This window comes from Rhinopithecus roxellana, chromosome 17 (assembly GCF_007565055.1).
Source record: "Rhinopithecus roxellana isolate Shanxi Qingling chromosome 17, ASM756505v1, whole genome shotgun sequence".
NCBI lineage: Eukaryota > Metazoa > Chordata > Mammalia > Primates > Cercopithecidae > Rhinopithecus > Rhinopithecus roxellana.
Window position 1 is genome coordinate 80,146,620 of NC_044565.1, and position 14,826 is coordinate 80,161,445.

At 37.6% G+C, this 14,826-nt stretch overlaps 1 protein-coding gene across 3 annotated transcripts in view; it reads left to right on the plus strand.

The window, feature by feature from the left end:
- Nucleotides 1–2,393, plus strand: part of LOC104680961 (regulator of microtubule dynamics protein 2) — an 84,261-nt gene extending 81,868 nt beyond the window's left edge. For all 3 annotated transcript variants that reach the window (XM_010387073.2, XM_030921097.1, XM_030921096.1), the window contains one exon: nucleotides 1,850–2,393. In XM_010387073.2, the coding sequence (XP_010385375.1) occupies nucleotides 1,850–1,903 (54 nt within the window). In that variant the 3' untranslated portion in view covers nucleotides 1,904–2,393. The remainder of the gene's footprint in view (nucleotides 1–1,849) is intronic.
- The last annotated feature ends 12,433 nt before the right edge of the window (nucleotides 2,394–14,826 follow it).

Consider the following 14,826-nt stretch of genomic DNA (forward strand, 5'->3'; position numbering starts at 1 on the left):
TCAAGACCATCCTGGCCAACATGGTGAAACCCCGTCTCTACTAAAAATACAAAAATTAGCCGGGCATGGTGGCATGCGCCTGTAGCCCCAGCTACTCAGGAGGCCGAGGCAGGGGAATCACTTGAACCCGAAAGGGGGAGGTTGCAGTGGGCCGAGATTGCACCACTGTACTCCAGCCTGGCAACAGAGTGAGACTCCGTCTCAAAAAAAAAAAAAAAAAAAAAAAAAAAAAAAAAAAAAAAAAAGGAAATGTTGACCTTTAAGGATATGGCTTTGGATTTTACTCAGAAAGAGTAGACCCTGCTAGACCCATCTCAGAGGAAGCTGCACAGAGATGTGATTCTGGAGAATATCCTCAAAACCAGCATCCAGGCAGTAAAGTCTTAGAAACAAAGACAGAACTTCCATGTAGAATATCTGCAGGAAGGAGCGATCTAACAACATGTCAACACTGAGATTTGTAAGGGTGAACTGTGTTCCTCCACAGCAGAATTGGCCTGGGGAGGGCCAAATTAGGAATGCAGCACAATCACATGACTTTAATTTGAGGCTAGAGAAAGTGTGCTATCTCAGTTCGAAGGTGTGGGTAGTTCAAATCTGGGAGAAAAGGAATAACCTGAGCCCCAAACCATAACTTGAATTCTTATAAGAGTGCAGTTGCATAAATATAGCCAATACATTTAGTGCTTGAAACATAATGAAAACCTTAAAATTAATCATATAGCTATGCAGCTGACCTACTAAAAAGGAGAAAACTTCTGTATGCAAAGGAGAGTAACACACCACATGAATGTAACCAACGTGGAAGATGTTAACTAGGGACTATACTGAATGCTCGGCATCAGATTCATATGTGGGAAAATAAATGAATAAATGAAGGTATTTGAGCAAGGCTTTAACAGCCTGTTATGTCCTCAGTGGCAGAGATGTCACAGTGGAGAGGAGCCCTGTGAATATAATGAGTATGAGGAAGTTGTCACAGCTCAACATTGACTCAACATGTGTTAGCTCACACTGGAGGGAAACTCCATAAATGTAATGAATGTAGGAAACACTTCATCCAGAGAGCTAACTTATTCATACCAGAGAACTCAAGAGAGAAACTCTGTCTGTAATCAGTGTGGAAATGCCTTCAGTGACGATTTATCCTTTAAACAACACTGTGAATTAACACTGGAGAGAAGCCATATGAATGTGATCTATGTGGGAAAGTCTTCATTTAATGATCTCATCTTATAATGAGACAATGCACGTGGAGAGAAACCCTATAAATGTACAGCATTTGGAAGAGCCTTCAACCTCAGCCCTAACCTTTATAGGTGGTCTCACTCAAGTTTCCGTCTAACTGAAAGATGCCATCTTTTAGATACCAGAGAGCTCCCACAGGGCTAAACCCTACACCCTTCAGGCAAAGCTCAACCCTTGATATGCAGAAAAAACTTAAGAGTAAAACAGGAAAGAAAGTGGCAAGTTTTTCCCAGGAGGAAGAAACCTGTTGGGAAAACACTAGATAATTCATGCTGGAGAAGGAATTCAATGAAATAAACACGATAAACCCTTTACTCATAGAGCAACACTCCAGGACATGTGAGGATTAATGCTGTATAAAACACTCACTAAGACAAAAGCAACTTGTTAAAATAAAAAAAAAGAAAACTATTAAAAATAATAATAAAACACTGTCAGTGACCTGAATTAGGGAAAGTATTTGGTGACTGCACGTACCTTCGTGAACCTTGAAGTTCTCATGTTGGGGAATCTCCTCAAGTTAATGTAAGTCTATTTCAGCACACTAGAGTATCAAGATGAATGCATGAAATTTCCTTATGTATTTGTATTTTCTTCATAGGATAAAGAGGCACAGAAAGAGATGCAAAAAATAATGACTTCCTTGAAGAGGTAAATAACCGAATTTACTCTTCAACAAATCAGATGTGATCTACCAAAATTTAAACGAATCAAAGTTTTATTATCATTTTCTTCATTTTTGATGTAAGGGTATTGTGCTCAGATTTGAAGGTAAAGCCATATTTCTGCAGAATGCATTCCACTAGTAGCACTGCAAAATTAATTATGTTATTTGGAGAATCTATATAATGTCAATACATAATCTATAAACTTGTATGCTTTGTATTTTTCTTATCAATAAACTGCAGCCTTCAGAATATTTCTTTAAATATTTAAATCCAATAAAATGAATTTTCATGAGTATTTTATTGTTTCAATGGAGACTTCATAAAACAAAATAATTTCATTAATGTGGATGAAAACTGGAAAACTGAGCAAAGGACATGAACAAGTTGTTGGCAGAAGAGAAAAAACTAACAGATGTAGTATTGTAATCAAAAGATGTGAATAAAATTACAATAAAATACTCTTTTACCATCAAACTAGATTTCACTCGCGTCCGAATGAAAAGACCACCAAACAGGCTTTGTGTGAGCAACAAGGCTGTTTATTTCACCTGGGTACAGGCAGGCTGAGTCTGAAAAGAGAGTCTGCGAAGGGAGGTAGGGGTGGGGCTGTTTTATAAGATTTGAGTAGTTAATGGAAGATTACAGTCAAAGGGGATTGTTCTCTGACTGGCAAGGGTGGGGATCACAAGGTGCTCAGTGGGGGAGCTTTTGAGCCAGGATGAGCCAGGAGAAGGAATTTCACAAGGTAATGTCATCAGTTAAGGCAAGGGCCGGCCATTTTCACTTCTTTTGTGGTGAAATGTCATCAGTTAAGGCAGGGACCAGCCATTTTCACTTCTTTTGTGGTGAAATGTCATCAGTTAAGGCAGGGACCAGCCATTTTCACTTCTTTTGTGGTGAAATGTCATCAGTTAAGGCAGGAAACAGCCACTTTGACTTCTTTTGTGATTCTTTGCTTGCTTCAGGCCATCTGGAAGTATACATGCAGGTCACAGGGGATATGATGTCTTAGTTTGGGTTCAGAGGCCTGACACTAGCAAGGATTATTTTCTTCATTTAGGAAGCATTCAACCTGGCAGTATTGTTATGAGATGGAGCATTCTCATACACGGTTAGTGAGAGAATATTTTGTCACCTGGGTACATCAAATATGAAAATATAAAAGAAATTTTAAAAGTACTTTGGCACAAACCTTTGGTAAAAATTTTTTTTTTTTTTTTTTTTTTTTTGAGACGGAGTCTCGCTCTGTCGCCCAGGCTGGAGTGCAGTGGCCCGATCTCAGCTCACTGCAAGCTCCGCCTCCTGGGTTTACGCCATTCTCCTGCCTCAGCCTCCCGAGTAGCTGGGACTACAGGCGCCACCACCTCGCCCGGCTAGTTTTTGTATTTTTTAGTAGAGACGGGGTTTCACCGTGTTCGCCAGGATGGTCTCGAACTCCTGACCTCGTGATCCGCCTGTCTCGGCCTCCCAAAGTGCTGGGATTACAGGCTTGAGCCACCGCGCCCGGCCTCCTTTGGTAAAATTTATTGACAGCCTTTGAAAAGTATTAAATCTTTAGTCATGGAAATAATCATGAAGAGTAAAGTTCAGTGACTGATTCACAAATGTTCATAACAGCATAACACTATGTCCAACAGTAATAAAGCAGCCACATTGAAATATAACTACAATTTAATAACATTTTGACATTAAAAATTACAAAAATGATACAGGCAATTGCACAGAACATCTTAAGTGCAAGTATAAGTCAAAAATAGTACATACATAGTGAGAGACAGGACTAGCTGGATTTCCTAGGCCGACTAAGAATCCCTAAGCCTAGCTGGGAAGGTGACCGCATCCACCTTTAAACAGGGGGCTTGCAACTTAACCCACACCCGACCAATCAGAGAGCTCGCTAAAATGCTAACTAGGCAAAAACAGGAGGTAAAGAAATAGGCAATCATCTATTGCCTGAGAGCACAGCGGGAGGGACAAGGATCAGGATATAAACCCAGGCCTTCGAGCCAGCAGGCAACCCCCTTTGGGTCCCCTCCCCTTATATGGCAGCTCTGTTTTCACTCTATTTCACTATTAAATCTTGCAACTGCACTCTTCTGGTCTGTGCTTTGTTACGGCTGGAGCTGAGCTTTCGGTCGCTGTTCACCACTGCTGTTTGCCGCCGTCACAAACCCGCCGCTGACTTCCATCCCTCCAGATCCAGCAGGGTGTCTGCTATGCTTCTGATCCAGTGAGGCGCCCATTGCCACTCCCGATCGGGCTAAAGGCTTGCTGTTGTTCCTGCACAGCTAAGTGCCTGGGTTCATCCTAATCCAGCTGAACACTAGTCACTGGGTTCCATGGTTCTGTTCCATGACCCACGGCTTCTAATAGAGCTAAACACTCACTGCATGGCCCGAGATTCCATTTCTTGGAATCTGTGAGGCCAAGAACCCCAGGTCAGAGAACATGAGGCTTGCCACCATCTTGGAAGTGGCCCGCCGCCATTTTGAAAGTGGCCTGCCACCATCTTGAGAGCTCTGGGAGCAAGGACTGTCCCCCGCCCCCACCAGGTAACAATAAGATCTCAACAGTATGAAAATAAGCACAGAAGAGCATCTGGTAGGGAATACACTAAAATAGTAGTAGTTTATGTTTCTGTGGAGTTTATTTTATTTTCTGTATTTCCCAGTTTTTAATAATAAATAAAATGATTTTTTAGGTTGAACTTAGCAGTGAGCTATAAAGATTCCCTGCTACCTCTTAATCAGCCTAATCTTGGAAATCAGAGTAAAAACTTGGATTTTCTGTTTACTGTCCCAAATACATGGGTGTGCATGCAGATGCACACACACACACACACACAAACACATTTATAAACTCAAAATTTCAAGCCCTGATGTAGACATTCTGGTTAGGTAAATTAAGCAACCCCCTAGCCCCATCTTCTATAATGGTCAATCAAGATACTGAATCAGTCCAGCTGGTTCTCACCCACTTTCCTCTGACAACTGGTCTAATGTTGAAACTCATAGCTAGATGGGTCAAGAGTCTTGTAGGTTCTGTCATGGATATGCTGAGAGGCTATGGATACCTCTGGCTATCTCTAAACAGCCAAAGGAATATGTAAGTATAGAAAGGTGAATCCAGCTAGCAGCAAATGACATAGAATCAACTATGTTGTAGGTTTTGTGGGAGCAACTCATTCCGGCAGAGTGGTACAAACACTTCCTTTATGAATTATGAGGACTATCAAGAAACACTCCTGGTGGGTAACAGTGGGATTTAGGACTCATAATTGGAACCTGACATAAGATCTAATCAATGTTCATTTATTATATTTTAATAAAATTCGTGTTTCTCATAATATGTCTTTGATGGACAAGTTGATGTCCATTGACTGGGTAATCAGCGTAGTTGTTTCTGGATATGGGCTTGACCCAATAGAAATGTAGTACTCCTAATTCACTCTTTAGAGAATTAGGAGTTTCTGACACATTTAGCCATTTCTACAAATGAGTATTAACAGAGGGAATTCCCCTCCTCATTATGGTAATAACCCTTCAAAAGACCATTAACTCCCTGCTGTATGCCCCCTTCCAGAGTCATACTGTCATATCTGTATTCCTCATAAAGCCATATAATCAGAGAAATTATGTTTGGGAGGCTGAGACTGGAGGATCAGTTGAGCTTAGAAGTTCAAGACAAGCCTGGGCAACATGGTGAAATCCCATCTCTACAAAAATTAGCTGAGCGTGGTGGTGCATGCCCATAGTTACAGTTACTCGGGAGGCTGAGGTGGGAGGATTACTTCAACCCAGGAGGTCAAGGCTGTGATGAGCTGTAATTGCGCCACTCCACTCCACTCTCCACTGCACTCTGGGTGACAGAGTGAAACTCTGTTTCAAAAAAATTTTTTTTTAATTTAAAATAATTTTTTAAAATTAAAAACATTGCAAATAATTGCTAAATAGCTCAAAAACCGTGAACAGGACTAGAATCTGATAACCTAGAAGGGTGTGCTGTATAGAGCAGTGGTCCCCAACCTTTTTGGCACCAGGGGCCAGTTTCGTGGAAGACAATTTTTCCCTGGACCTGGGGGTTGGGGGGTGGTTTCGGAATGATTCAAGTGCATTACATTTAGTGTGCACTTTATCTATTATTATTACAGTGTAATATATAATGAAATAATTATACAACCCGCCATAATGTAGAACCAGTGGAAGCCCTGAACTTGTTTTCCTGCAACTAGATGGTCCCATCCAGGGGTGATGGGAGACAGTGGCAGACCTATCAGGCATTGATTCTCATAAGGAGTATGCAACGTACATCCCTCGCATGCACAGTTCACAGTAGGATTCGCCCTACTAATGCCACCACTGATCTGACAGGAGAAGGCGCTCGGGTGGTAATACGAGCAATGGGGAGGAGCTGTAAATACAGATGAAGCTTTGCTCACTTCCCCACCACTCATCTCCTGCTGTGAAGCCCAGTTCTTAACAGGCCACAAGCCAGTTACCAGTACCACTACCAGCCTGTGGCCTGGGGGTTAGGGACCCCTGCTATAGAGGATACATAGGATATTTTGTCAATTTAATCCTCAATCCAGTCCAATGAGGGAGGTGGTGTTCTTTCCATATAGGTAATGACATAATTGAGGCTTGGAGTAAATAACTTGCCACAGACCTTTCTTAACAAGTGGAAAGAGTTGGTACTTAAACATGGCTTATTTCGACTCCTTAGTCTAGTCTTAGTTACTCACAACAGATATATAAAAGGTACTGTGTAGATAAAGATGAGGAAACAAACCAAAATAAAGAAGTTATCTGTAATGAGGCCAAGTAAAAACGGTTTCTATATTAAATACCCCTACTTTCTAAAAAACTGAGTGATTTTCTTGAATGACAGGATTATATGTAGAATATTACACTTAAACTCCAAGGAATTTCATGCAAAGTGAGCCATGGGGACTCTGGTTTTCTATGGTTATTTCACTCACCACTCATGCTGCTTGACCTCAGAGAAGACAGAATAGCTGCAGAGTGTTCCTGAAATGAGGATTGTTCCTGCTGGATCACGAAGTCCAAGCTGATGGTACACCTGCCACTCACAGATGAAGTACCCAAACTGCTAACTTCTCAAGAGACTTCGTGTACAACTTTGGAAAGAGGGAGTTCTGACCCAAACTTTGAATATGTTTGATTTCAGAAGATAAGAATCAAACTGTATGTTGCAATTTCTCATAAAACATTAAAGAGGTAACTTAGTGGTCCACTAAAATTTTAGTGATGTCCATGTAATTGCGATGTTATCTTTCTTACTAAATAACAAATGGCCTTCATTGTAATATGAAAATCCATGCCACTTCTCATTTGTGCCTAAAAGTTATCAAAAGGCTTTTCATTTGATAATATTTTTATACTTTTGAATTTCAAAAAGCAGTGGTACAAGCTGAATGGGGTTAGCTTTTACACTAAACTCATTTTACCAATAAACCGTTTAAGCGTTGATGTGTAAGTAACAGGGTCGGGGTCAGACAACTGTAGTGACCAAGCCAGGACTGAGTTCCAGCCCTTGGAATCTCACTTCTGCTTTCTTTGAGCCCGGGGCTGTTTATGTCTAATTGATTGGAGTCCAGTATGTCTGATGTAGAATGGAGGCTATAAAATGCTAACACTTACCTTGTGATTACCTATTCCAAGTGTTTTTCTTATATTAACACATTTGAACCTCATAGCAACCTATGAGGAAAAAACATTTGATATTACCCCATTTAAGATAGGGGAGCTAAAGCACAGGGTATTGCCATATCTAACACCGTGAGCAAAAGATTTGGACTTGGGCAGACTGCTCCAGAGTCCATGCTGCGGTCAGCCACTGTACAATCCTGCCAGCAAATGGGAGAATTGAGTTGTGGGGAGTGAAAGAGTGGAAAGACAGAAGGTAAAAAAGGAAACAAGGGAAAGGAAAAAAAGAATTTTAGAAAGTAGAGGGCAGTAAAGAAAGAAGAAAAACAAAGGGAGAAAAGGTAAAGAAAAATCTTGTATTTATATTTTGGATATTGATAGATATTTTGTAGTTTTGCATCATAAATTCCCAACAATGTATTTATGTATTTTGTATCATATTTTTTTCATATACCCGCCTTTTCCTTCCCCTCCTCCGCAAGATAAGGTAGTGAAGCCTGTTTTTAATGACTTGATCTACTTGAACTGAGTGTGTTGAGAAAGCTTTGGTTATGGACTTTGTGGCCTGTTGATTGGGAAATTAACAAGAATAGTTGATTTCACAAAGACAAGATACATTTTAGAACCAAGTAAAGTTAATACTTGAAGTACTGTGATTTTGAAGCCCCTCAACCTATATTTTGCTTTAGATACTTGAAGCCAAATCATAAGGTTGAGTTTTAAAAAATATTGAGATACAATTGACATACAAAAAATAGCATGTATTTAAAGTACATAATTTAATAAATTTTGACATGTGTACACCCACAAAACCATCACCACAGTTAAGGTAACAAACATTTTCATCACTTCAAATGTTTCTTCATGCCCGTTGCTAATCTCTCCCTCTTGCATCTCTCTATGCACCCCCATTCCAAATAACGACTCATCTGCTTTCTGTCATTATAGATTACATTTTCTAGTATTTTATATAAGTAGAACTATGTGTTATATACCCTTTTGTCTGACTTCTTTCACTCAGCATAATTATTTTAGGATTCATCCATGTGGTAACATATACTGATAATTCATTTCTTTTCATTTCTGAGTAGTATTTTATAACAGAAATATACCATAGTTTGTTTCTCCACTCATCTATTGATAGGACATTTGGCCTGTTTCCAGTATTTGATTATAACAAACAAATCTTCTATGAAAATTCATATAAATGTCTTTGAATGTACATATACTTTCATTTCTCTTGGCTAAATACCCAGAAGTAGGAAATATGGTAGATGTTATATCTACCGTTATAAAAAACAGTCAAACTGTTTTCCAAAGTGGTTTTACCATTTTACATTCTCACCAACAGTGCCTGAGAGTTCCGCTTGCTTGACTTTCTTAACAACACTTGGTAGGGTCAGTCTTTTTAATTTTAGCTACTGCACTAGGCGTGTAGTATATCTGATAGGGGTTTTAATTTGTATTTCTCTAATGACAAATGATGTTGAGCATTTTTTCATGCATTTATTTGTCATTTGTGTATCTTCTTTGGTGAAGTATCTCTTCAAATATTTTGCCCATTATTTAAATTGAGACGTTTTGGTTTTTGTATATAGTTTGGAGTGTGGCTTGAAGTTCATTTGTTATTTGAATATCTAATTATTTCAGCATTTACATTTATAAACTTGCATCTATCTCATACTCTCTAACATATCTAATGAAGTTTTGCCTCCAAATCTGTTGAAAGACTATTGTTTCTCCATAGACTTGGCTTTGTACCTTTCTCAAAATCAGCTTTCCATATATGCATGGGTCTGTTTCTGGACTTTCTATTTTGTTCCATTGATCTATTTATTGATCTCAACACCAATACTACACCATGTTGATTAATGTAGCTTTATAGATTTGAAACCAGGTAGTGTTACTCCTCCAACTTTGTTTTTGTTTTGTTTTGACTGCTCTAGGTTATTTGCATTTCCATATGAATTTTAGAATTAGTTTTTAAAATTTCCATCAACAAAAAAGTGGCTGTGATTTTCTTTATTGGGATTACATTGATCAATTTCAATTGACATCAATTTTAAGTCTTTCAACCCATGAATATAGTGTACCTCTTAATATATTTAGGTCTTTAGTTCCTTTCAGCAATATTTTGCAGTTTTCAATGTACAGGTCTTTCACATTTGTTAAACTTATTCCTAAGTATTTCATATTTTAATGCTATTATGTATTATATTTTCAATTTCAATTTCTGATTTTTTATTGTATATAGAAATTCAATAGTGTAAACTGATCTTACATCCTGCAGCCTCTTTAAACTCACTTATTATTTCTGGTAGCTTTTTTGTAGATTCCATTAGATTTTCTACAACTGTGATTATATTAGTTGTGAATAAAGACAGTTTTACTTCTTTCTTTCTAATCTGAAGGTTTTGTTTTGTTTTTGCCTTATTGTACAGACTAGAACTTTCAATACACCATTGAATATAAGAGGGCAAATGTTCTTATTTTATTTCTGATCTGAGGGGAAAGCATGCCATTTTTTGCCATTGATCATAATGTTACCTGTAGGTTTTTTTGTGGATACCCTTTTTCTGGTTGAGAAACTCTGTTTTGTTCTTACTTTGCTGAGTTTTTTTTTTATGGAATTAATACTGAATTTTGTCAAACTTGTGTTCATTGAGATGATCATATGGTTTTACTGTTTTAGTTTATATGATGAATTATATTTCATTGAATTTTTAAATATTAAGACAGCCTTGCATTCCTGGGATAAAATTAACTTAGTCCTAACATGTTTTCTTTTCATTGTATCAGTGGATTTGCTAAAATTTTATTTTAAATTTTTGCATAAATATTTACAATGGATATTGGTTTGTAGTTTTCTTGTAAAGTCTTTTTCTGGTTTTGGTATCAAAGTAATACTGGTTTTAGGGAATGAGTTGAAAAGTATCCCCCTGTCTTCATTTTCCTTGAAAACTTTATGTAGAATTGATATTGTTTCTCCCTTAAATATTTAGTGGAATTCACTTGTGAACCCATCTAAACTTGGAGTTTTCTTTGTTGGGGGAAGTTTTCAAGTGCAATTTCAACTTCAATTCTTTTAAGAGATACAGGGCTATTTAGATTATCTTTCTTCTGGAGTGATCTTTGGTAGTTTGTATATTTCAAAGAATTTGTCTATTTTTCTATTTCATTTAAGTTGTCAAATGTATTGGCACAAATTTAATAATATTCTCTTATTCTTTTCTTATCTATAAAATATGTAGTGATGCCACCTCTTTCATTCTTAATATTCATAATTTGTGTTTTCCCTATTTCCTGTTTTGTATATGTTTCTTCCAACAAAAACCCTACAGGTAACATTATAACCAATGGCTGGAAGTTTATCAATGTTGTTGAGCTTCTCAAAGAAACAACTTTTGGTTTCATTGATTTTTCTGTTTTTCTATTTTCTATTTCATTGATTTCCACTCTCAACTTTAACATTCTCTTCCTTCTCCTTACTTTGGGTTTTATTTATGCTTCTAGTATCTTAATGTGGGAGCTGAAGTCATTGATGTAAGACTTTACTTCTTTTCTCTTTTTTTTTAAATTATACTTTAAGTTCTGGGATACATGTTCAGAACGTGCAGGTTTGTTAACATAGGTATACATGTGCCATGGTGGTTTGCTACACCCATCAACCTATCATCTACATTAGGTATTTCTCCTAATGCTATCCCTAGTCCACTTCTTTTCTACTGTAAGCATTTAGTGCTATAAATTTCTAAGTACCACCTTAGCAGTATCCTACAAATTTTGATATGTTATGTTTTCATGTTCATTCAATGAAAAATAATTTCTAATTTCTTTTTTAAATCTTTTTTCTTTCATTCATGGGTTGTTTAAAAGTCTGTTTAGTTCCCAGCCTTTTTTTTTTTTTTTTTTTAGGTATCTTTCTTTAATTGATTTCTAATTTAATGCCATCATGGTCAGCAGTTTGGATGACTTGAATCTGTTCAGACTTGTTGAGACTTGTTCTGTGGCCCAGAATATGTTCTATTTTGGTAAACATTCCATGTACACTGAAACAGCATGCATATTCTTTAGAGGTGAATTACATCAAGTGTCTTTCAAGCCCTCTACTTGCTTTGGTCTCTCCATAGCCTCAGCTCTGTGTCTCCTCAGCACGAGGAGACTTCTGGACTCCTTTTGTGTTCCTGCTCCATACACAGGCCTAGATGCTCTCTTGAAGCAGTAAGCTGAGACAATTAGGAGGTTCATCTTGTTTGTTACCCATCTCTCAGGGGTCACTGTACTTTCTTTCTTGCTGTCCAATATCTTGAAAACCATTATTTTGTATGGTGTCCCTGTTTCAGATTTTGAAAGCCAGAAGTTGTAACTCTAGAAAGTTGTAACTTTGTAACATTGTGATATTTTCAAAATCTGCTCCTCACCACACTTTCCAGTCCTATAAACCATTATTTTATAGATAAAAAAAACTCGAAAGTATTACATTTCTTTTTTAAACAAGTTTTTATAATGTTTCAAATGCTTCCACTTGATAAAGCAAATTGACACACTTGTACTATGGAATTACTTATTACATTAGACTTTGGTTAGAGCTCTGAGACAATTTTTTGTTTGTCCATTTTTCAATAGTAACCTTGTGCTTTGGCAAATAAAATTGCATGTGGAGAGTTAAATTATACTTTTCCTCCTCCTTGAATACTTTATGTTTACACAGCCCACCTAATTTAAAACTGGGAAATCTAATTGGGAAAATAATCTGCTGAAAATCGCATGTGGAAATGCCATTGGAAATTGTTAATGCCACATAACTGTGGCATTAATAGCTAAGCCCTAATTGGACTGCCACTCTCAGACAGACTGGCCCCACCATGTAGGGTGTGGAATTCATCTGGAGTCCAACATTGACTGTCCTGATCTTTAAAACATCCCAGTTATAACGATAATGACTTCCCAGCCAAGCCACTAATTCATTTATTTATTTTGTCTATTTGTTTGAAATGCATTTTATTTCCCTTGTGTTCTTCAGTCCTCGGAGCTCAGTGTACTTTGCAATTGTAATTAATCAAACATTTATTGAGCTAAAATTATGGGGACTATCCAGAGGCTGATCCAAATTTCAGGGACCCTGAAGCTTACACAATTTGGAGAATCTTAAGAAAAAGAATACAAAATTACAAACACAAAATTAAGTATGAAAGTGACTATTTAGAATGCAAAAGACGTCATGACAAATTATAAAATTTTCAAAGTTGACAAATACCACAATTATCACATCCAGAAAAATAACATTTTATTATTAACTGCATGGTACATCTAGAATACTTTCTTTTACATACTCTTTGTTTGCTTCATCATATGGCATTGATTTTTAATGTCATTTTCTATTGAAAGGATAGAGGATGAAATATTGGTTTTTCCACTAACACAATTAATTGACATTTTTCTTTCTTTCTTTTTTTTTTTTTTTTTACTCATTTTTTTTTTTTTTATTATACTTTAAGTTCTAGGGTACATGTGCATAACGTGCAGGTTTGTTACATATGTATACTTGTGCCATGTTGGTGTGCTGCACCCATCAACTCGTCAGCACCCATCAATTCATCATTTATATCATGTATAACTCCCCAATGCAATCCCTCCCCCATCCCCCCTCCCCATGATAGGCCCCAGTGTGTGATGTTCCCCTTCCCAAGTCCAAGTGATCTCATTGTTCAGTTCCCACCTATGAGTGAGAACATGCGGTGTTTGGTTTTCTCTTCTTGTGATAGTTTGCTAAGAATGATGGTTTCCAGCTGCATCCATGTCCCTACAAAGGACGCAAACTCATCCTTTTTTATGGCTGCATAGTATTCCATGGTGTATATGTGCCACATTTTCTTAATCCAGTCTGTCACAGATGGACATTTGGGTTGATTCCAAGTCTTTGCTATTGTGAATAGTGCCGCAATAAACATACGTGTGCATGTGTCTTTGTAGTAGAATAATTTATAATCCTTTGGGTATATACCCAGTAGTGGGATGGCTGGGTCATATGGTACATCTAGTTCTAGATCCTTGAGGAATTGCCATACTGTTTTCCATAATGGTTGAACTAGTTTACAATCCCACCAACAGTGTAAAAGTGTTCCTATTTCTCCACATCCTCTCCAACACCTGTTGTTTCCTGACTTCTTAATGATTGCCATTCTAACTGGTGTGAGATGGTATCTCATTGTGGTTTTGATTTGCATTTCTCTGATGGCCAGTGATGATGAGCATTTTTTCATGTGTCTGTTGGCTGTATGAATGTCTTCTTTTGAGAAATGTCTGTTCATATCCTTTGCCCACTTTTTGATGGGGTTGTTTGTTTTTTTCTTGTATATTTGTTTGAGTTCTTTGTAGATTCTGGATATTAGCCCTTTGTCAGATGAGTAGGATTGCAAAAATTTTCTCCCATTCTGTAGGTTGCCTGTTCACTCTGATGGTAGTTTCTTTTGCTGTGCAGAAGCTCTTTAGTTTAATTAGATCCCATTTGTCAATTTTGGCTTTTGCTGCCGTTGCTTTTGGTGTTTTAGACATGAAGTCCTTGCCCATGCCTATGTCCTGAATGGTACTACCTAGATTTTCTTCTAGGGTTTTTATGGTATTAGGTCTAACATTTAAGTCTCTAATCCATCTTGAATTAATCTTCGTATAAGGAGTAAGGAAAGGATCCAGTTTCAGCGTTCTACTTATGGCTAGCCAATTTTCCCAGCACCATTGATTAAATAGGGAATCCTTTCCCATTCTTGTTTCTCTCAGGTTTGTCAAAGATCAGATGGCTGTAGATGTGCGGTATTATTTCTGAGGACTCTGTTCTGTTCCATTGGTCTATAGCTCTGTTTTGGTACCAGTACCATGCTGTTTTGGTTACTGTAGCCTTGTAGTATAGTTTGAAGTCAGGTAGCGTGACGCCTCCAGCTTTGTCCTTTTGACTTAGGATTGTCTTGGCAATGCGGGCTCTTTTTTGGTTCCATATGAACTTTAAAGCAGTTTTTTCCAATTCTGTGAAGAAACTCATTGGTAGCTTGATGGGGATGGCATTGAATCTATAAATAACCTTGGGCAGTATGGCCATTTTCACGATATTGATTCTTCCTATCCATGAGCATGGTATGTTCTTCCATTTGTTTGTGTCCTCTTTTATTTCACTGAGCAGTGGTTTGTAGTTCTCCTTGAAGAGGTCCTTTACATCCCTTGTAAGTTGGATTCCTAGGTATTTTATTCTC